The sequence below is a fragment of the Hemitrygon akajei genome, chromosome 10 (assembly GCF_048418815.1).
Source record: "Hemitrygon akajei chromosome 10, sHemAka1.3, whole genome shotgun sequence".
Taxonomy (NCBI): Eukaryota; Metazoa; Chordata; class Chondrichthyes; order Myliobatiformes; family Dasyatidae; genus Hemitrygon; species Hemitrygon akajei.
The window spans coordinates 122,064,862-122,086,832 of record NC_133133.1 but is presented as its reverse complement, the minus strand read 5'-3'; the positions used below and the strand labels follow the sequence as shown (position 1 = coordinate 122,086,832).

General features: G+C 42.5%; 1 protein-coding gene across 1 annotated transcript in view; it reads right to left on the bottom strand.

The window, feature by feature from the left end:
* The window catches only part of LOC140734010 (GLIPR1-like protein 1), a 33,484-nt gene extending 12,008 nt beyond the window's left edge, over positions 1 to 21,476 (bottom strand). The window contains exons 1-2 of the mRNA XM_073057588.1: positions 21,467 to 21,476; positions 18,209 to 18,516 (exon numbers count right to left, since the gene is read on the bottom strand). Coding sequence (XP_072913689.1) covers positions 18,209 to 18,516; positions 21,467 to 21,476 — 318 coding nt within the window. The remainder of the gene's footprint in view (positions 1 to 18,208; positions 18,517 to 21,466) is intronic.
* Between the last annotated feature and the right edge of the window lie 495 nt (positions 21,477 to 21,971).

Sequence of the window (21,971 nt, the reverse complement as noted above, 5' to 3'; positions counted from 1 at the left end):
AGACTGCCAACAACCTGGGTTAAATTTCAAAGCTCTCTATAAGAATAAGGAATTTGTACATTTCCCCCATTACCTATGGATTTCTTCTGAGTGCTCCAGTTCCCACCCACATTCCAAAGACATACGGGCTAGTAGGTTAACTGGTAATTAGGCACTGCAGGCTTGTTGGGCTTTAAGGGCCTGTTACTCTGTTGTATCTCTAAATAAAATAAAGTAGCTGTGTTTCCTGTTTCTCATTTCTCATGAAGTGCCCTGTCATTCTCAACAGGTTATTGAATAGTGCCATAGAATCAAGATGGAAATGGTCCCTTCAATCCTCCATGTACTTGCTTATCTACACAAGTCCCATTTACCCTCATTTGATTTCCAGCCTTTTTGTCTTGATAATCCAAATGCTTGTCTGGATGCTTGTTAAATGAACACCTGCCTTCATCACCTCATGAAGCAGCACATTACAGATTCCAACCCCTTTGTGTGTGGGAAAAAAAGTCCTCTTAGATCCCTTTGTCACTCCATACTTCTCACCTTACAAAGTTCAAAGTAAATTTGTTATCAAAGTACAAATATTGTATGTTACAATATACTCTGAGATTCATTGTCTTACAGTAAAACAAAGAAATACAATAGAATCAATGAAAAACTATACACAAAGACTGACACATATCCAATCTATAAAAGAAGACAAACTGTGCAAATACAAGAAAACAGGTAGATAGATAGATGAGAGTGTGAGTTCTAGAGTCCTTAAAAATGAATCCCTAGGTTGTGGAATTAGTACAGAGTTGAGGTGAATGAAGTAATCCATGCTGGTTCAGGAGCCTGATGACTGGATACTAATAGCTGTCCCTGATTTGGTGGTGTGGGATTTAAGGCTCCTCTCAGTCGATGGCAACAGTAACAAGAGAGATTGACCAGGATGGTGGGAGTCCCTGATGATGGATGCTTTCTTGCAGCAACGTTCCTTGTGGGTGTGTTCATTGGTGAGGTGGGCATTTCCTATGATGGACTGGGCTACATCTACCACTTTTAGTAGGTTTTTTGATTCTTTGGCATTGGGTGTTTCCATACCAGGCCATGATTCAACTACGAGGAAATCTGCAGATGCTGGAAATTCAAACAACACACACACAAAATGCTGGTGGAACACAGCAGGCCAGGCAGCATCTATAGGGAGAAGCACTGTCAACATTTCGGGCCAGACCCTTCGTCAGGACTAACCGAAAGGAAAGATAGTAAGAGATTTGAAAGTAATGGGGGGAGGGGGAAATGCGAAATGATAGGAGAAGACCGGAGGGGAAAGAAAGGAGGTAGGGGCAAGCACTAGAGGGAGATGGAGAACAGGCAAACAACTAAATATGTCATATTATCTTTCTCCTGAGGCCTCCCGTCCCATGATCCTTTCCCTTCTCCAGCTCTGTATCACTTTCGCCAATCACCTTTCCAGCTCTTAGCTTCATCCCACCCCCTCCGGTCTTCTCCTATCATTTCGTATTTCCTCCTCCCCCACTACTTTCAAATCTCTTACTATCTTTCCTTTCGGTTAGTCCTGACGAAGGGTCTCAGCCTGAAACGTCGACAGCGCTTCTCCCTATAGATGCTGCCTGGCCTGCTGTGTTCCACCAGTATTTTGTGTGTGCATGATTCAACTAGTTAGGATACTTGCCACTTTGCATAAATAGAAGTTTGCCAAAGTTTTAGATGACATGCAGAATCTGCACAAACTTTTGAGAAAATAGAGGTGCTGTTGTGTCTTCTTTCAAATGTCACTTATGTGCTGGTCCCAGGTCAGATCCTCTGATATGTTAAGGAATTTAAAGTTACTGATCTTCTCCACCATCAATCCCCTAATAAGGACTGGCTCATGGTCCCCTGATTTCTTCCTTCTGTAGTCAATAATCAGATCTTTGGTTTATTTGATGGTGAGTGAAAGGTTGTTGTTATGGCAGCATTCAACCAGATTTTCAATCTCCCTTCTATATGCCAATTTTTCACCACCTTTGATTGACCAACAACTAAGCAAACTTAAATATGGCGCAGGAACTGTACTTAGCATCATAGTTATAACTATAAAGCAAGTAGAGCAGGAGCTAAGCACACAACCTTGCTCCACCTGTGCTGATGGTGATTGTGGAGATGTTGCTCAAAGTTCAAAGTAAATTTATTATTAAAGCACATATATGTCACCATATACAACCCTGTTTCATTTTCTTACAAGCATACTCAATAACTCCAACAACCATAAAAGAATCAATGAAAGATTGCACCAACCAGTGTGCAAAAGACAATAAACGATGCAAATGAAGAATGAATTATAATAATAAATAAGCAATAAATATTGAGAAACTGAGATGAAGAGTCCTTGAAAGTATCCATATAGTAGGTTGTGGGAACAGTTCATTGATGGGGCAAGTGAAGTTGCCAATCCAAATTGACTGGGGTCTGCAAGTGAGGAAATCAAGGATCCAGTTGCACATAAAGCTATTGAGACCTAGGTCTTGGAGCATATTTAGGGGTTTCAAGGGGATGATAGTGTTGATTGCTGAGCTGTAATTGATGACAAGTTTCCTGATGTACACCTTTGCTGTCCAAGTGTTGCAGAGGTGAGTGAAAAACCAATGAAACAGTGCCTGCTATTGACCTATTGTGACAGTAGACAAATTGGAGCAAATCCAAATTACTTATCCAGAAGTTGATGTGCTCCATGACCAACATTTGGCAACTTCAACGAAACATCACTTCACTTGCTCCATCACTGAACTGTTCCCACAACCTACTGTATGGACTCACTTTCAAGGACTCTTCATTTCATGTTCTCAATATTTATTGCTTATTTATTTATTATTATTTATTTTATTTTCCATTTCTATTTGCACAGTTTATTGTCTTTTGCACATAAGTTGTCTGCCCTGTTGGAGCAGTCTTTCATTGACTATATTATGGTTATTGGATTTATTGAGTATGTCCACAAGAAAATGAAACTCGTGGTTTTATATGGTGACAACAGTCATTGAGGCAAGCTACCACATTCTTCTTGGGCACTGAAATAATACATCGATGCCCTCTTACTTTTAGACATTCTCACCACAGGAAAAACATTTTTATCGTCTCTCCTATCCTCCTCATAACTCTCACTCTCCTCTGCTCCAGACTAGTGAATCCCTCTTTATAACTGAAATGTTCCTATCAAGGCAACATCCTGGTGAATCTCCTCTGCAACCTCTCAGTGTAACTACATTTTTTATATACTGTAATGTGGGGACCAGAACTACACACAATTTGGCCTAACCAAATTTTATAAAGCTGTAACATGACATCCAATATGCCATGGCTGATGAAGTTATATCTACATATGCTGCCACTCTCAATGATCTTTGGATGTACCTCAAGATCCCTTGGTTCATCAAAAGTCCCTAGGGTCCCACTATTCATTGTGTATGTTCTACTCTTCCAAAATGCATCATTTCACACTTGTCTGGATTAAGTTCCATCTGCAGTACTTCACCCAACTTTCCAGCTGTCCAATATCATGCTGGAGTCCAAGACAATCTGCTTTGCTACCTATATATTACAAATTCAGCAGGGAACCCGAACATTCAGTTTCCTTCAATAACCAAGGGCAGTCAAGGCTAACTACTCTGAGACAAACTCAGTACACAATTGGAATGTAATCATGCAATCCATTAATTATTTAATTGAGAATTGAAAAATTAAATAAGCAGACATTATAGAACACATTTTCAGATACTGGGTTATTAATTCAGGGGAATGTGTCAGTTTCCCAAAAGAAACAGGCAGCTAGCTCAGGAACTAAAGAAAGACAATAGGAAGTCATCAACAAAAGCAAAGGAGATGCAATATTTTGATGTTTCTGGTACATTATCTATGTTGAATCAGCATAACACATCGAAAACACTTGGACTCAAAAAGAATCAGGGTGTATTGTTCAGTAGTTTTTCCCCTTGTTTAATGGTTTTCCTCGCCTTATCTAGGAACAAAAAAATTACAAACACTTTGTAAGGTAAGCTGGGCAAGGTGCACTTAGGAACACTTACTAACTGAAGTCAGAATTAAAAATTCTCAAGAAGCACTCTATCCAACATTTGCAGAATGTCTTGTGCTTATAATCCAACAATCATTGATGGTTTTATAATAAGACTGAATCTCTCATATATAGGGCTCAATGGCATTGGTCTCTGATTCATAGTGAGACTCCAGGTAACATTAACCACTTCCAATATTTTAGAAGGCATCCCCACAAGGCAACAAAAGACATCCAACATTGCCTAAAGTGGGGAAATATGGCCTTTAATCAATAGAAGAAATGAGATTTTCAAGTACAATGACTTTAGGCATTCACAATACCTCTTCTTTTAAAAAGCTGATAAGTAAACAAAGTATAGATTCATTCAAAACTCCTTAAGAAGTATCATTAATGCAATACTTGCAGAAGATCTCTTCCACCAAGGCTGACAAAACATCGCCAACATCCTTCGTCAAATCAGTACAGCAAGGACTGAAGCAGACAACATCAAGTTCTGCATTTGGAAGCCAGATTTTTCTCTGAGCTCAGGCTATTTCAACAACATTCTCAACACAAAGATGAAATGGTACAACATTAACACTGACTTACAGTAGAAATTAAGCACCTGCTCCAAGAATCACAGCATTTTGAAACTGTACAATGGCAATAAGAATATAGAAAATTAGGAACAGCATAAGGAGCTTTTCAGATAGCAGATCAGCATCCAAGACCCACTAATATCATTCAGAAATATATCAAAGACAAATTAAATTTATTATCAAAGTACATGTGTGACCCTCAGGTTCTGGTGGCTGCTTAAGTCTAGGGAAGATAATCTCTGGCCCTGCCAAATGAGTGAGATTGTGATGCGAGTCCACTCCGAAACACCCTGTATGGGTAGATGCTGTGTGATCTGTTACCCTGTTACAAATCAGTACAACAAAATAACAGACAGTACACTGCATACAATTAAACGATTAAACTTTATAGTTCTTAATTTGACTACAGGGTTAGTGAAGAAAAAGCAAAAAAAAGGGCCCATTTTAATGAAACAGTCTAATGTGCACAAGTTGGAGCTCATGGTTTCCCATTTGCCGGTCCTCCTTCAGTCCCCTAGCTTTTGTCGGGACTTGGCCCCACTCCGGCGTCTTCTGTCTTCATCTCCCGCCAAACAAAAGACCCAGATCACCCTGGTGTCAGTCACATGGCACGAAAACACCCTTCCGTCAGTGGACGGCTCACATTCCAAAGCACCCGTTATCTCTAACCATAACCCAAACACTACTTCTACAGAAAGACCATTACATTAGCGGTGAAACCTTTCCCAGGGTTTCACACATGTATGCCACTGTATACCATCTAGCTATTAATTTTCTGGTGTTACGTACCCTGTAACTGGGTGTCTGACCAGCAGAGAAAGAAGAATCCGTTGAAGTCTGGTGGTACTATTTTCAAAAGTGTTTATTAGTAAAATAAGCAAATCAATACCAATAATGCAAATATATAGATAACACAAGTTGGCAATAATAAACCTAAAAGTGTAGGAATAATAATAAGCAATAATAAACAAGCTCTATCGATGTCTAGGGGTAAATGAATTGTCATAGAAAAGAATAAAGTTCAGCTCAGTTCATGAGTGCTAAGGTAGTTATGGTTGTTGTGTTGTAATCGTTGGAGAGAGAAAGAGAGAGAGAGAGAGAGAGAGCGAGCGAGAGGTAACAACTACTGCAGCCAAACCTTCCTTTGCTTTCTTAATCCGTCATATCTTTGTGGTCATTCAGTTATGACTCCTCTGTCGTTCAGCTAGACCGTTCTTCTGTGGTGGACTCGTCACTCTGGCATGAGTGGACACACACACAAGTCCCCACCAGCCCTGCTATAACACTGTGAGTTTAACTGACCGATCTTCTGGTTCGGTCTCCGATGCCCCCACCTTTCCTGTGGGTTCCAACACTCAATCAGTGTCCACTGGTGTGTCTGAAGGGTGTCTCTCCAGACCTGTCTTTTATCCCTACTCAGCTATCAATCAATTTTGAATGACTGTGACCATCAAACCAGCCCACTCCGGCTGTCAACTGAGGAATGTTAATGGGCAAAATGGTAGAAGATAAATAACTCTTGCAGAAGTCATAATACAGTAAATCAACAAGTCTTTCTCCCCTCTCTTATCTATAGCAGATGTTCTTGCATGTTTTCATCTCACTCTCTCTCATGAGCAGCATAGCAACAGTAATGGTTCGTGATTCTCAGGGAGGGGGGATGGGTAACTCTGCACCCCACTGTCCATCAGAACTGTTCATCACTCATAACACCTCCATCCTTCTGGGAATTTTCACCAAGGTGAAAATTAACTAATACAGTATATAATGCAAAATTACAGAGTTTAACAAAATACAGAAGTGGTCTTAACTACAAAAGTAATACAAATATACATTCCAATTAACATCTAGATAAACAATCAGCAATTACATTGTCACTCCCCTTTACATGTTGTATTTTAATATCGAATTCCTGTAACAGCAGATTCCAACTTAGTAACCTCCTATTTTTATTTTTCATGTTAGCCAAAAATACCAAGGGGTTGTGATCAGTATAAACAATTAATGGTCTCTGTGCTGAATAAATGTAGACCTCAAAATGCTGTATCACCAAGTGCCAACAATTCTTTTTCCACAGTAAAGTAATTTCTCTGATGCACATTGAACTTTCGAGAGAAATACGCTACTGGGTGTTCCACTCCATCCCCTGCTTTCTGCAATAGGACTGCCCCTGCAGCCTCATCACTTGCATCAGTCACCAGCGAGAAAGGTTTCAAAAGGTCAGGAGCTTTTAACACAGGGTGATGGCATAGTATGGTTTTCAACTTCTCAAAAGTTTCCTGACAAGAACTGCTCCACTCAAATTTTTCCTCCTTCCGTAGGAGTTTTGTAAGCGGGAGGCAATATCCTCAAAGTTCTTACAAAATTTTCGATATTACCCCACCATGCCCAAAAACCTTCTCAGTGCCCTCTCATTTGTTGGGACAGGAACCTCGGAAATAGCCTGTACTTTAGCCTGCACAGGAGCCAACTGCCCCTGTCCTACCACATACCCCAGGTACGTGATCGTGGCATGACCAAATTCACTCTTTGCGAGGTTCACTGTGAGATGGGCTGCAGACTTTCTTTTAAACAGTTTTTCTACAGCCTCAATGTGCTCATCCCAAGTGTCACTCCAAACTACTACATTGTCAATATAAGCCTTTGTGTTTGTTAACCCTTTAATCACGGCGTCAATCATCCTCTGAAATGTCCCTGGAGCATTTTTCATTCCAAACGGTAAGACATTGTATTCATAGAACCCGGATGGGGTGACAAAGGCTGAAATTTCTCGAGCCCTGTCCGTTAAAGGAACACACTAGTATCCCTTTAGTAGGTCAATCTTAGTGATGTATCTCGCTTTACCCATTTTATCAATACAATCATCCACCCTGGGGATAGGATAAGCATCTGTTTGTGTGATGGCATTCACCTTTCTGTAATCTGTACAGAATCTTATACTACTATCCGGTTTCGGTACGACCACGCATGGAGATGCCCATGCAGAGGAAGATTCACAAATAATACCAGCAGCTAGCATATGCTCAATTTCTTTCTCCACTAGCTTGCTCTTTTCCAAACTCATCTGATAAGGAGATTGTTTAATTGGCTGGGCCGAGTTAACAATAACATCATGCTCTGTTACTTTGCATCTCCTGGGAACATCTGGGCATAAATCTGCATGCCGGTTAATTAGCTGTGTCAGCTGTTCTCTTTGTTCAGGGTCTAAGTGACTGACTTTATCGGCAAAGTTGGTTAAAATAACAGAGTTCTCTAGTCAGGTGGGTACTATGCTTATCTTTTCAAAATGCTCAGGCCCCTCCTTATCAATCCTTTCTGCCTCATCGGTCTTTGCGACAACACCGACCACCATGGAGGTCACGTCATGATAACCTTTGAGCATGTTAACATGAACCAACTGGCTCGGCTTTCGTCTATCAGGTGTTTCAATCACATAATTCAGAGAGTCTATTTTCTTGATCACTTTGTACGGCCCTTGAAATCTTGCCTGTAGGGGGTTGGTAACTACAGGGAACAGGACCAAAAATTGTCACCCACTTGAAATTCTTGTTCTCGGGTTCGCTTATCATACCATTGTTTCATTTTAGTCTGGGAGTCTTTAAAATTTTGCTTTGCCAACTCGCAAACCTGATGGAGCCTCTCACGGAACCTCAAAACATAGTCAATCACATTGACTTGCACGTTCGGACTAGACCACTTATCTTTGAGTAAGGTTAAAGGTCCTCTGGGTCTGTGACCAAAAACAAGCTCAAATGGACTGAACCCCAGAGATTCCTGAACTGTGTCCCTCACTGCAAATAACAGAAGTGGTAATGCATCATCCCAGTCTCGAGTGTTTTCCTGACAGTAAGTTTTAATCACGGTCTTTAAGGTTGCGTGGAATCTTTCCAACGCTCCTTGAGATTCCGGGTGGTATGCAGAGGCTAGAATTTGTTTAACTCCCATCTGTGTCAACATTTGCTGAAATGCACAGGATGTAAAGGTACTCCCCTCATCCGACTGTATTTCTCTAGGTAACCCTACCGTGGAGAAAAATTTAATGAGTGCCTTTACCACTGCAGGAGTCCTAATGTTTCCCACGGGCACAGCCTCCGGGAATCGAGTAGCAGCACACATCAGGGTCATGACGTACTGCCGCCCACTCGCAGTTCTGGGCAAAGGACCCACAAAATCCACGATGATTCAGGAAAAAGGCTCCCCAAAGGCGGGTATCGGTTTGAGAGGTGCCTTAGGGATAACCTGATTTGGCTTTCCTACCACCTGACAAGTATGGCACCTTTTACAATAGTCAGCAATATCCTTCCTCATACTTGGCCAATAAAAATCTTTCATAACCCTATCTACTGTCTTCCTTACTCCCAAATGTCCACCTAGAGGTCCCTTGTGAGCCAAGTTCAAAATTTCATCCCGATAAACCTTAGGAACTACCACCTGGTGTACCACCACCCAGTCCTCATCTACTGGCACTGTGGTCGGCCTCCACTTCCTCATTAACACACCCTCCTTTATATAGTATCCTTCTGGTTCCTTATCAATCTCTACTTCAGAAAGAGCTGATTCTCTCAACGCCACAAGCTCCTCATCACGACTCTGTTCCTTTATAAATTCCCTCCTGGCTAAGGGTAGATCTACCTCCTCTCCTTTACTCTCTTTCACCTCACTATTCTCCGCTTTACCACCCTCTAACCCCTCTTGGTACAGGGTCGGTAAAAACATCTCCGCTAAATGTTAACTCATTTAAACTGGCTCCTTTCTCAGCCGCCTTTCTAGACATGCTGCGAGTGATTGCGCATGCGGGATAAATCTTGGAATCTATGGGCGGGTCCTCAGCACTTACAGGCTTACTTGTTAATTTCACTGCTGAATACACATCACCACCTGCCAGATCGTTACCAAGTAGGACGTCCACGCCGTCCATCAGTAGGTTCGACCGCACCCCTATTTCGACTGGCCCAGTTACCAGGTCACATTTCAGAAACATCCTGTGCAAAGGTACGGCCTCTGACCCTTTTCCGATACCTCTTAACACAACCTCTCCAGTCTCAGTCTCCAGACCAAAATCTAATACCTTCTTTAAAATCAATGACTGACCAACCCCAGTATCTCTCCATATCTGCACTGGAACTGGGGTTTATCCTTCCTTCACAGACACTGTCCCTTCCGAGATAAACTCACTCCCCTCTTGTGCTCTATCTACCTTTACCTTCCTCATCGATCTGCTGACCGACTCAATGCAGCCTGTTGGGACTGCCGTTTTCCCTTTTCCTGTCTCCTTCTTCGGAGCAAAGCACTTAAGATGCTATATGACCAGCTTTCCCACAATTATAACACGTAAAACTAGGAACCTTCCTGCCAGCCTGCTTTTCCTCCTCTTTACCTTTTCCACTAGCTCCTGGCTTATTCTCTGCCTTAGCCAGTGGGCTTTCTCTACCGTCCCTAATGCCTCTCTGGTAACTCTTATTTGAGGAAAACTTTGACTTGTGAGTTAAGGCGTACTCGTCTGCTAACTTGGCAGTCGCAGACAGAGTCTCTCTCTCCTTCTCATCCAAGTACATCTTCATACTCTCAGGGATACAACCTTTGAACTGCTCTATCAGCATTAACTGTAACAGTTTATCATAATCTCCAACAACCCCTTTTGAGGCGCACCAACGCTCACAATACATTTGCATTTCACGGACAAACTCTAAATATGTGTGGTTCCATGGCTTTCTCCAGTTCCGGAACTTCAGCCAGTATGCCTCTGGCACCAACTCGTAACTCCTCAATACAGCCCTTTTTACTTCCTCATAATTCCTAGACTCCTCCATGGATAATGCCGAATACGCTTGCTGAGCCTTCCCCCTAAGTACGCTCTGTAACAGCCCATTTCCCCTTAGGCCAGTTCTGATTCACAGCCACTTTCTCAAAATGGAGGAAGAACTTATCGACATCCATCTCCTCGAATGGAGGTACCAACTGAATCTCCCAACCAATCTTGAACCCCTCATTTGAGTCTGCTGCCTGGTCTCTCCCTGCTCTACCTTTAACTTCTCTATTTCCAGCTCATGCTGCCTCTCTTTCTCCCTTTCCTCCCTCTGCCTATCAGCTTCTTCCTTCTGCCTTGCAGCTTCCAACTCCTTGATCTGGAACTCATGCTCCCTTTTCTCCTTCTCCGCAGCCAACCTTAATCTTTCTATCTGTAACTGAACCTCACTGTTGGCTGGTTTCCTCTCAGGGAACAGGTCCAATACATCCGGTGTGAACACACCCTCGGATACATAATGCATAGCTATTGCTCTTTGTATATCCAACTTTCTCATCGATGATTTCACCACCAAGAGATTTAATCGTTTCGCAACACTAACCAATTCCGCCTTCCTGGCATCCTCCGATGCCCCCGAAGTCGAATCTTTTAAAAATTTGTCTAGTTCCATCTCTGCTGGTTTCCCGTCTGGTTATCTATGCAACCAGAACAGATAAGGGACTTTTATCCCGATTCACTGGCTCCCCCCCCCCCAAAATGGTGATCAAATCCCAGACGAGCCCCCAATTTGTTATGTACCCCGTAACTGGGTGTCTGACCAGCAGAGAAAGAAGAATCCGTTGGAGTCTGGTGGTACTATTTTCAAAAGTGTTTATTAGTAAAATAAGCAAATCAATACCAATAATGCAAATATATAGATAACACAAGTTAGCAATAATAAACCTAAAAGTGTACGAATAATAAGCAATAATAAACAAGCTCTATCGATGTCTAGGGGTAAATGAATTGTCATAGAAAAGTATAAAGTTCAGTTCAGTTCATGAGTGCTGAGGTAGTTATGGTTGTTGTGTTGTAATTGTTGGAGAGAGAACGAGCGAGCGACAGGTATCAGCTACTGCAGCCAAACCTTCCTTTGCTTTCTTAATCCGTCGTATCTTTGTGGTCATTCAGTTATGACCCCTCTGTCGTTCAGCTAGACCGTTCTTCTGTGGTGGACTCGTCACTCTGGCATGAGTGGACACACACACAAGTCCCCACCAGCCCTGCTATAACACTGTGAGTTTAACTGACCGATCTTCTGGTTCGGTCTCCGATGCCCCCACCTTTCCTGTGGGTTCCAACACTCAATCAGTGTCCACTGGTGTGTCTGAAGGGTGTCTCTCCAGACCTGTCCTTTATCCCTACTCACGGGGTCTCAGCTATCAATCAATTTTGAATGACTGTGACCATCAAACCAGCCCACTCCTGCAGTCCACTGAGGAATGTTAATGGGCAAAATGGTAGAAGATAAATAACCCTTGCAGAAGTCATAATACAGTAAATCAACAAGTCTTTCTCCCCTCTCTTATCTATAGCAGATGTTCTTGCATGTTTTCATCTCTCTCTCTCATGAGCAGCATAGCAACAGTAATGGTTCGTGATTCTCAGGGGGGGGATGGGTAACTCTGCACCCCATTGTCCATCAGAACTGTTCATCACTCATAACACTTGCAGGCATTTAAAGGAAAATGAAGAAACACAATAACATACATGATCAACTATGCATAAAAAAGCAACCAATGTGCAAAAGAAGACAGTGCAAATAAGGAGAATGGAAGGATATGAACATGGTGTAAGTAGAAGGGGTTTGGGTATTTTTGATCTGCTTTTTAGCTGGATCGGCACAACATTGTGAGCCAAATGGCCTGTTCCTGTACTGTACTGTTATATGTTCTACTGAGAATGTGAATTGTAGATTCCTTAAAATTGAGTCTCTAGGTTGTAGAATCAGTTCAAGTTGAGGTGAGTTATCCACACCAGTTCAGAAGTTTGATGGTTGAACAGTACTAAATGTTCCCGAACTTGGTGATGTGGGATGAAGGCTTTTGTACATCCTTCCTGATGGCAATAGCGAGCTTGGGTGATATGTCTCCTTGGTGATGTATAATGCTTTTCTATGGCAACGTTCCATGTTAATGCTCTCAATGGATTTGCCTGTGATGGATTGTCGACTTATCCATTCAATACATGTCCAAGTTGCAGGTTGCAGCTATATCTGAAATTCCAGGTTGGTTTCAGTAGCCATCTACTGACAAACGATAATGCATTCCTTGGGAGACAAGTGTCAATGATTATCAATATTTACTAATGAATAAATGAATGGGATACTGTAAATAATGGCATGGGAAAACCCAACATATGTGAGTGGAAATAAAACATTTCCTTCTCCAGGCCAGACATATTCAGGAAGTATCAATACTTGAAAGAAGTCAAGCTCCAAGTTTCACAGCATAACCAGCATCCGGTGCCGTTACAGTGCATCTGCAAGGTAGAGGCAAATGGATGACACCCTTCATTTCACACTTTATGAATAGGATCAAATAAGTGATTGGCAGAGAGACAAAGGTAAACAGCATTGAGAAGCAGAGGGATTTTGTCATCCCAAGTTCATAGCTCCCTGAAAGTGACAACACAGTTGATAAGGTACAGCACGTAGTTAAGAAAGTATATGGCATGTTTGCCTTTAATTGTGGAGGCAGTGAGTACAAAAATGGCAGGAACTTATGTTGCATCTTTATAAAAGTTTAGTTAGGCCACATCTGGAATACTGTATTCAGTTCTGATCACCCCATTATAGAACAATGACGAGGCTTTGGAGAGGGTGTAGAAGTTGTTTACCATTATGCTGCCTGGATTCAAAGGCATACTATAACAAGAGGTTCAACTTGGATTCTTTTCTCTGGATCAGCAGAGGCTGAGGGGAGGTCTGATAGAGATTTATAAGATTATGAGGGGCATAGATAAACAGTATCTTTTCCCAAGGTTGAAAAATGTAATTCCGTACCACAGCACATGCATTTAAGGTGAGAGGGGGTAATTTCAAAGAAGATGTGAGGGTCAAGTTTTTTTAAACATAGAGTGGTGGGTGTCTGGAATGTGCTGCCCAGAGTAGTGTTAGAAGCAGATACATATGGACCTTTAAGAGTCATTTACAAAGGCACATGAATGCGAGGAAAATGTAAGGATATGTAGGCAGAAAAGATTAGTTTAGTTTTCAACTTGATTACTAATTTATTTGATTCAGCACAACATTGTGGGTCGAAGGGCCTGTTCTTCTACTGCACTGTTCTATGTTCTATATAAACCAAGTAAATGGTACTTAAGTGCACCTGCTTCTATTTATGGTATTTAGCTTTGATTAATGTTGAAAATGATAAGTCTCTGAAATGTAACTCTAAAACTAAGTTAATGGTAAAGACACCAGTTTTGGGAAGATGGGGTCTGGTCAAGCTGATGAGATACTTGGACATCAGTATGTCCCTTGTGTTATCACATCAGAGGACTTATCCTGGGACCACCACATAATTGCTATCTATCATGAAGAAGGCACGACAGTGCCTCACTTTCTCAGAAGTTTGTGTCTATGCAGCATGCTACCAAAAACAATGATAGGCTTCTATCGATGAACAGTATCCTAACTGGATGCATCACAGCCTATAGTGGAAATACCAATTATTAGGTACAGAAAATGCCACAGAGGTTATAGCGCGACATTGATAGGATGCAAAACTGGGCTGAGAAGTGGCAGATGGAGTTCAACCCAGATAAGTGTGAGGTGGTTCATGTTGGTAGGTTAAATATGATGGCAGAATATAGTATTAATGGTAAAACTCTTGGCAATGTGGAGGATCAGAGGGATCTTGGGGTCTGAGTCCATAAGACACTTAAAGCTGCTGCGCAGGTTGACTCTGTGGTTAAGAAAGCATATGGTGCATTGACCTTCATCAATTGTGCGATTGAGTTTAGGAGCCGAGAGGTAATGTTGCAGCTATATAGGACCTTAGTCAGACCCCACTTGAAGTACTGTGCTCAGTTCTGGTCGCCTCACTATGGGAAGGATTTGGAAACCATAGAAAGGACGCAGAGGAGATTTAAAAGGATGTTGCCTGGATTGGGGAGCGTGCCTTATGAGAATAGGTTGAGTGAACTCGGCCTTTTCTCCTTGGAGCGAAGGAGGCTGAAAGGTGACCTGATAGAGGTGCAAAAGTTGATGAGAGGCATTGATCCTGTGGATAGTCAGAGGCTTTTTCCCAGGGCTGAAATGGCTAGCACAAGAGGGCATGGTTTTAAGGTGCTTGGAAGTAGGTACAGAGGACATGTCAGGGGTAAGCTTTTTACGCAGAGAGTGGTTAGTGTGTGGAATGGGCTGCCGGCAACGGTGGTAGAGGCAGATATAATAGGGTCTTTTAAGAGACTCCTGGACAGGTAAATGGAGCTCAAAAAATAGAGTGCTATGGGTAACCCTAGGTAATTTCTAAGGTAAGGACATGTTCGGCACAGCCTTGTGGGCCAAAGGGCCTGTACTGTGCTGTAAGTTTTCTGTTTCTAGAATGGTGCATTCAGCCCCGTTCACCATAGAGATAGCCCTCCACAACATTCAGCAAATTTACATGGAGTACTTCCACAAGAAAGCAGCATCCATCATGGAAAACCCCCACCACACAGATCACGCTCCTACCATCGGCAGGAGGTGCGTGATCCTTACGTTCCACATCACCAGGTTCAGGAACATTAATTAGCCTACAATCATCAGACTCCTGAAACGGCATGGATTAACTTCACTCGCCAGAACTCTGAACTAATTCTACAACAAGAAAGTCACTTTCAAGGACTCTACATCTCTTATTCTTCGTATTTTTAAAATTTTATTTGCACAATTTGTCTTCTTTTGCACACCAGGTGTCTTCATAAATTCTATTGTATTTCTATATTTTCCTGTAAATGCCTGCAAGGAAACAAATCTCAAAGTAGTATTTCCAAACATATACACACTTTGATAATAAATGTACTTTGACCTGAAGACTGACATGATTTCTTTCTGGTTGGTTGAGATAGGTTCAAATTAGACTGGAGGTGTTTGAGAACCTGAACTTTGATCCAATATGGAGAAGGCAGTCTATCAGCATGATCACCTCTCAGCATGAAAATTAAGGCAGTATATCAGTAATCAAGTGTGAAGTCAAAGGAAAGAAAGACCCCGAAAAGGCATCAACGGCTTCATCATAATTAATTTATTTTCGTATAAAGTAGCTAGGGAATAACACAATACAAAAGCCAGGTTAGATCTGAAGTACTCTGGGCAGTTCTGCCATTTTTTATATAAAGTGTACCATTGGACTGGCCAGAATAACATTTTGACTCCAGTGGTTATGGATTACACAGATGGGGATACATTCTTGCAATTTATTAGGTCAGAAGACAATCTGTGTTAACATATGAAGATAACAACCAACTGGTTGGGTAGTCCGAACATGACAGTGTGCTAAAAAGAAAAAACTAACCTTTCAGCAGCAGTGTATTTCTATGTAGAATGAGTATTGGAAATTTGGGTGTCTTGTTCCTTATCATTGTTGTATTTATTATCACCTTGTACACAGTTTACTCTGTGAGCTTTGGATTAGCAAGGAATGTCATTGCACCATGGTGTAAATCACTCTTTAGCCAGAGTGGTGAATCTACAGAATTCATTGCCACAGGGGTGGCCATAGAGGCCAAGCCATTGGGTATATTTAAAGCAGAGGTTGATAGATTCTTGATTAGTCAGGGCATTAAAGTATATGGGGAGAAGGCAGGAGATTGGGGCTGAGAGGGAAAATAGATCACCCATGATGAAATGGCGAAGCAGACACAGTAGTCCAAATGACCTAATTCTGCTCCTATATCTTCTGGTCTAAAACTAGCCTGAATCCAAACCCCTTACATTGAACAGCAACATGAAAGGAGATGGAGGTGAGGTTTGGCAAGATTTGAGTTTGCAATGAGAGCAATTTAGCAGTGACTATGAAAATTTTATATAATATAATGCTAAAATATATAAGAACACATATATTATGCTATAATTACTTTGTCGCATGACGTTAAATACTGTTCTACTAAATAAAGGCACAGGTTAGAGGGGCTGAACAGCCTCCCGTTTCCACGTCACAATTTTCTGCCTCAGAATTATGACAGCAAATCAGCATGACACACTGACTCCCTCTCTCCGTAAATACTGGGAGACCTACTGAGCATTTCCAGTTTTAAGTAGTTATAATTTTGTTGCGTATGATCTTTGCATCAATAGGGACAGGAGAGGTTCTAGAGGATTGGAGGGTTGCGAATGTTGTTCCTTTATTCAAGAAAGGGAGTAGAGATAGACAAGGAAATTATAGACCAATGAGTCTTACTTCTGTGGTTGGTAAGTTGATGGAGAAGATCCTCAGAGGCAGGATTTATGAACATTTGGAGAGGTATAATATGAATAGGAATAGTCAGCACAGCTTTGTCAAGGGCAGGTTGTGCCTTACGAGCCTGATTGAATTTTTTGAGGATGTGACTAAACGTATTGATAAAGGAAGAGCAGTAGATGTCGTGTATATGGATTTCAGCAAGGCATTTGATAAGGTACCCCATGCAAGGCTTATTGGGAAAGTAAGGAGGCATGGGATCCAAGGGGACATTGCTTTGTGGATCCAGAACTGGCTTGCCATAGAAGGCAAAGAATGGCTGTAGACGGGTCATATTTTGCATGGAGGTCGGTCACCAGTGGAGTGCCTCAGGGATCTGTTCTGGAACCCTTACTCTTTAAGACTTTTATAAGTGACCTGGATGAGGAAGTGGAGGGATGGGTTAGTAAGTTTGCTGGTGACACTAATGTTGGAGGTGTTGTGGATAGTGTGGAGGGCTGTCAGCAGTTGCAGCGGGACATTGATAGGATGCAAAACTGGGCTGAGAAGTGGCAGATGGAGTTCAACCCAGATAAGTGTGAGGTGGTTCATTTTGGTAGGTCAAATATGATGGCAGGATATAGTATTAATGGTAAGACTCTTGGCAGTGTGGAGCATCAGAGGGATCTTGGGGTCCGAGTCCATAGGACGTCCAAAGCAGCAGCGCAGGTTGACACAGTGGTTAAGAAGGCATATGGTGTCTTGGTCTTCATCAATCATAGAATTGAATTTAAGAGCCAAGAGGTAATGTTGTAGCTATATAGGACCCTAGTCAGACCCCACTTGGAGTACTGCGCTCAGTTTTGATTGCCTCACTACAGGAAGGATGTGGAAGCCATAGAAAGGGTGCAGAGGAGATTTACGAGGATGTTGCCTGGATTGGGGAGCATGTCTTATGAGGATAGGTTGAGTGAACTTGGTCTTTTCTCCTTGGAGCCATGGAGGATGAGAGGTGACCTGATAGTATGGATTGTCTGAGGCTTTTTCTCAGGGCTGAAATGGTTGCCACAAGAGGACATAGGTTAAGGTGCTGGGGAGTAGGTACAGAGGAGATGTCAGGGGTATGTTTTTTACGCAGAGAGTGGCGAGTGTGTGGAATGGGCTGCCGGTAATGGTGGTGGAGGCGGATACGATAGGACCTTTTAAGAGACTTTTGGATAGATACATGACGCTTAGAAAAATAGAGTGCTTTTGGTAAGCCTAGTAATTTCTAGGGTAGGGACATGTTCGAGACAACCGAAGGGCCTGTATTGTGCTGTAGGTTTTCTATGTTTTTATCCTCTTTCCACTCACTGATTTCGAAAAGCTCGGCGTCGCCGGTTCCCGCGCAAACCACCGGTTCGTTCTCGATCTTTCCTTACCCCACCCCCACCGTTACCAATTTGAACATCTTGTTTGCCGTCGGGTTCACCTGCGAACGATACTTGTTGTGCTCGTTCACACAGTCCTCGATAAAACTGGGGTCGGTGATGGAGGGCAGCAGGCCCCAGCACGGCAGCGGCGCGCAGAGAGCGAACACAAGCCACCGGCGGGCAGCCATGACGAGCGCGCTCTCCCCGGCGTCGCGAGCGCCGCGGCCCGCACCCGATGCGAAGCGTCGCTCAATGGCGCCGGGTGCATCACGGCTTCGATCGTCGTGATACCCTCGTAGACTCTTTTCACAGGCAATATTGCCATTTGTTTCATCTTTGCACCAAGACAACCTCCCAGATGGTTGGATGGCAGTGGAGTGTTCTGAGGGTTCATTCTGTCAATTGTATTTTCCTTCTCCTTGCACACTAATCCTGACTCGTCTCCACGTAGCATTCAAGCTGCAAGAAGTTAATGTTCATGGAATTCGTTTGCGTCCGAGAACAATAAACCTAGACGTGAACTTAGATTCACGGGATGTCCACAAAGCCTTGGACAGCAGGTGAAAGTGAGGCTACAATTTAACTGATTCAGGGCAGCCACGTTGCCAACAATTCTGTAATTCATCAATGATGCAAGGGTGATGCTGAAATCCTTTTATGTTATTGGCACAAGTTTCAAGCATACTGATACAACCCACTCAATTGCTAAGAGTTCTGTGACATTGCCAATATTCTCTTTGCTGTAGCAACATTAATAATGAAGGACCTGTTGAGGTGGCGTCATAACTGTCATAGCAAAATCTAAGTCTGCCCTAACTTTTTAAACTACTGTAAAACCACAATTTAAGCTTCCATGCATTTGTAATAACATCACTACTCTGACAATTTCACTTGCATGACATTACTTATTCAGGATCCTTGGAGAATGAGGAAATTATTTAGCAGAATGGTTCTTGGGATGAAAGAGTTCTGTTACTTTAATAGTCTGAGAATATTTTCCTTTAAGTGGAAAATATTAACAATATTTGAATTAATTAAAGCCTCCATTAAATGGTGGCCAAGTTCATAGCTCCCTGAAAGTGGCTGCACAAGTTGTTAGGGTGGTAAAGGAGGAATATGGTGCACTTGCCTTAGTTGAGGCACTAAGTTCGAGAGTCAAGAAGTTACATTGCAGCTTTTTAAAATTCTATTTGGGCTGCATCTGGAGTTTTGCATTCAATACTGATTTCCTCATAGGAAGAATGTGGAGGCTTTGGACAGGATGCAAAAAAGATTCACCAGGATGCTGCCTTCTATAAGGAAAGTACTTAATTAATTTGGCACAACATCATGAGTGGAAAGGCCTGTTCCTGGGCTGTATTGTTTTATGTTCTGTATTTTAATGTGAATAGACACACCAGGGAGGTAATTTTCATATGTGGAAGTTTATATAACTAGGGGTCAGCGAGTCAAAGTGATTGTCAAAGCTGAACAAAATCGAGGTAACTTTATTCAAGTACAGCATGTATAAACTAACTAATTTCAGACCAGTGGGTCAAACATCTTGGTAAAATTACTGTAAAAAGGCAAGGTGCCACAGTAGTATAGTAGTTAGCACAATGTAATTACAGCGGTGTCAACAGAGCTTTACCAAGAGGGTTTTCTCGCAGGTTGGTGGTGGTTATTTAAAAAGGGAGCTTCGAGAGCATTTGTCCACTGTACGTCACACTGGGACCTCGGGAGATAGATAAGTGGGTCACAGTCAGGAGAGGGGAGGGCAAGGGTCAGATACTAGAGAGTACCCCTGTAGCTATCCCTCTTAACAATAGGTACTCTTGTTTGAGTACCATTGGGAGGGGCAACCTACCTGGGAGAAGAAATAGTGGTCGCACTTCTGGCAGAGAGTCTGGCCCCGTGGCTCAGTACGGCAGGGAAAGGAAGAAGGCAGAAGTAATAGAGGACTCTAGGGGTCCAACACGTGATTCTGTGGACGCAGGAAAGCAACACAGATTGTAGTTTGCCTCCCAGGTGCCAGGGTCCAGGATGTTTCTGATCTTGTCCATGATATCCTGAAGTGGGAAGGTGAACAGCCAGAGGTCGTGGTACATAGTGGTACCAACAACATAGGTAGGAAAATAGATCATGTCCTGAAAACAGACTACAAGGAATTTAAGAGGCAGGACCTCAAAGGTAGCAATCTCGGGATTACTGTCTGTGCCACGTGACAGTGAGTATGGGAATAGTGAGGTGAAAGATAAATGCGTGGCTGAGGGATTGGAGCAGGGGGCAAGGATTCAGATTTCTAGATCATTGGACCTCTTTTGGGGCAGGCGTGACCTGTACAAGAAGTACAGGTTACACTTGAATCTGAGGGGGACCAATATCCTAGTTTAAACTAGAATTGCTGGGGGGATCGGAACTGAACTGAAGAGATAGGGGCTGACAAATAGAGAAAGCATGTAGACAGTGCGAGAGGGAGGATAGGAAAGTGATAGAGATGGGATGCGCTCAGACCGATGGTTTGAGATGTGTCTCTTTTAATACAAGAAGCATCATGAACAAAGCGGATGAGCTTAGAGCATGGATCAGTACTTGGAGCTATGATGTTGTGGCCATTACAGAGACTTAGATAGCTCAGGGGCAGGAATGGTTACTTTGAGTGCCAGGCTTTAAATGTTTCAGAAAGGACAGGGAAGGAAGCAAAGGGAGGGGGGGGGTGCGTGGCGCTGCTGCGCAGAGATAGTGTCACGGCTGCAGAAAAGGAGGTAGTCATGGAGGGATTGTCTACTGAGTCTCTGTGGGTGGAAGTTAGAAACAGGAAGAGGTCAATAACTACTGGGTGTTTTTTATAGACACAATAGTAGCAGGAACATCGAGGAGAAGATACGGAGACAGATTCTGGAAAGGTTATGGTGGGAGATTTTAATTTACCAAATATTGTGTGGCATTTTCCTAGAGCAAGGGGTTTAGATGGGGTGGAGTTTGTTGGGTGTGTTCAGGGAAGTTCCCTGACCTAATATGTAGATAAGCCTACAAGAGGAGAGGCTGTACTTGATCTGGTATTGGGAAAAGAACCTGGTCAGGTGTCACATCTCTCACTGAGAGAGCATTTTGGAGATAGTGATCACAATTCTATCTCCTTTACCATAGCATTGGAGAGGGATAGGAACAGACAAGTTAGGAAAGTGTTTAATTGGAGTAAGGGGAAATATGAGGCTATCAGGCAGGAACTTGAAAGCATAAATTGGGAACAGATGTTCTCAGGGAAATGTACAGCAGAAATGTGGCAAATGTTCAGGTCATACTTGCGGGCATTTTGCATAGGTATGTTCCACTGAGACAAGGAAAGGATGGTAGGGTACAGGAACCATGGTGTATTAAGGCTGTTGAAAATCTAGTCAAGAAGAAAAGAAATGCTTACGAAAGGTTCAAAAAACTATGTAATGATAGAGATCTATAAGATTATTAGGCTAACTGGAAGGAGCTTAAGAATGAAATTAGGAGAGCCAGAAGGGGCCATGAGAAGGCCTTGGCAAGCAGGATTAAGGAAAACCCCAAGGCATTCTACAGGTATGTGAAGAGCAAGAGGATAACGCGTGAGAGAATAGGAGCAATCAAGTGTGACAGTGGAAAAGTGTGTATGCAACTGGAGGAGATAGCAGAGGTACTTAATGAATACTCTGCTTCAGTATTCACTACTGAAAAGCATCCTGGCGATTGTAAGGATGACTTACAGCAGATTGAAAAGCTTGATCATATAGACATTAAGAAAGAGGATGTGCTGGAGCTTTTGGAAAGCATAAAGTTGGA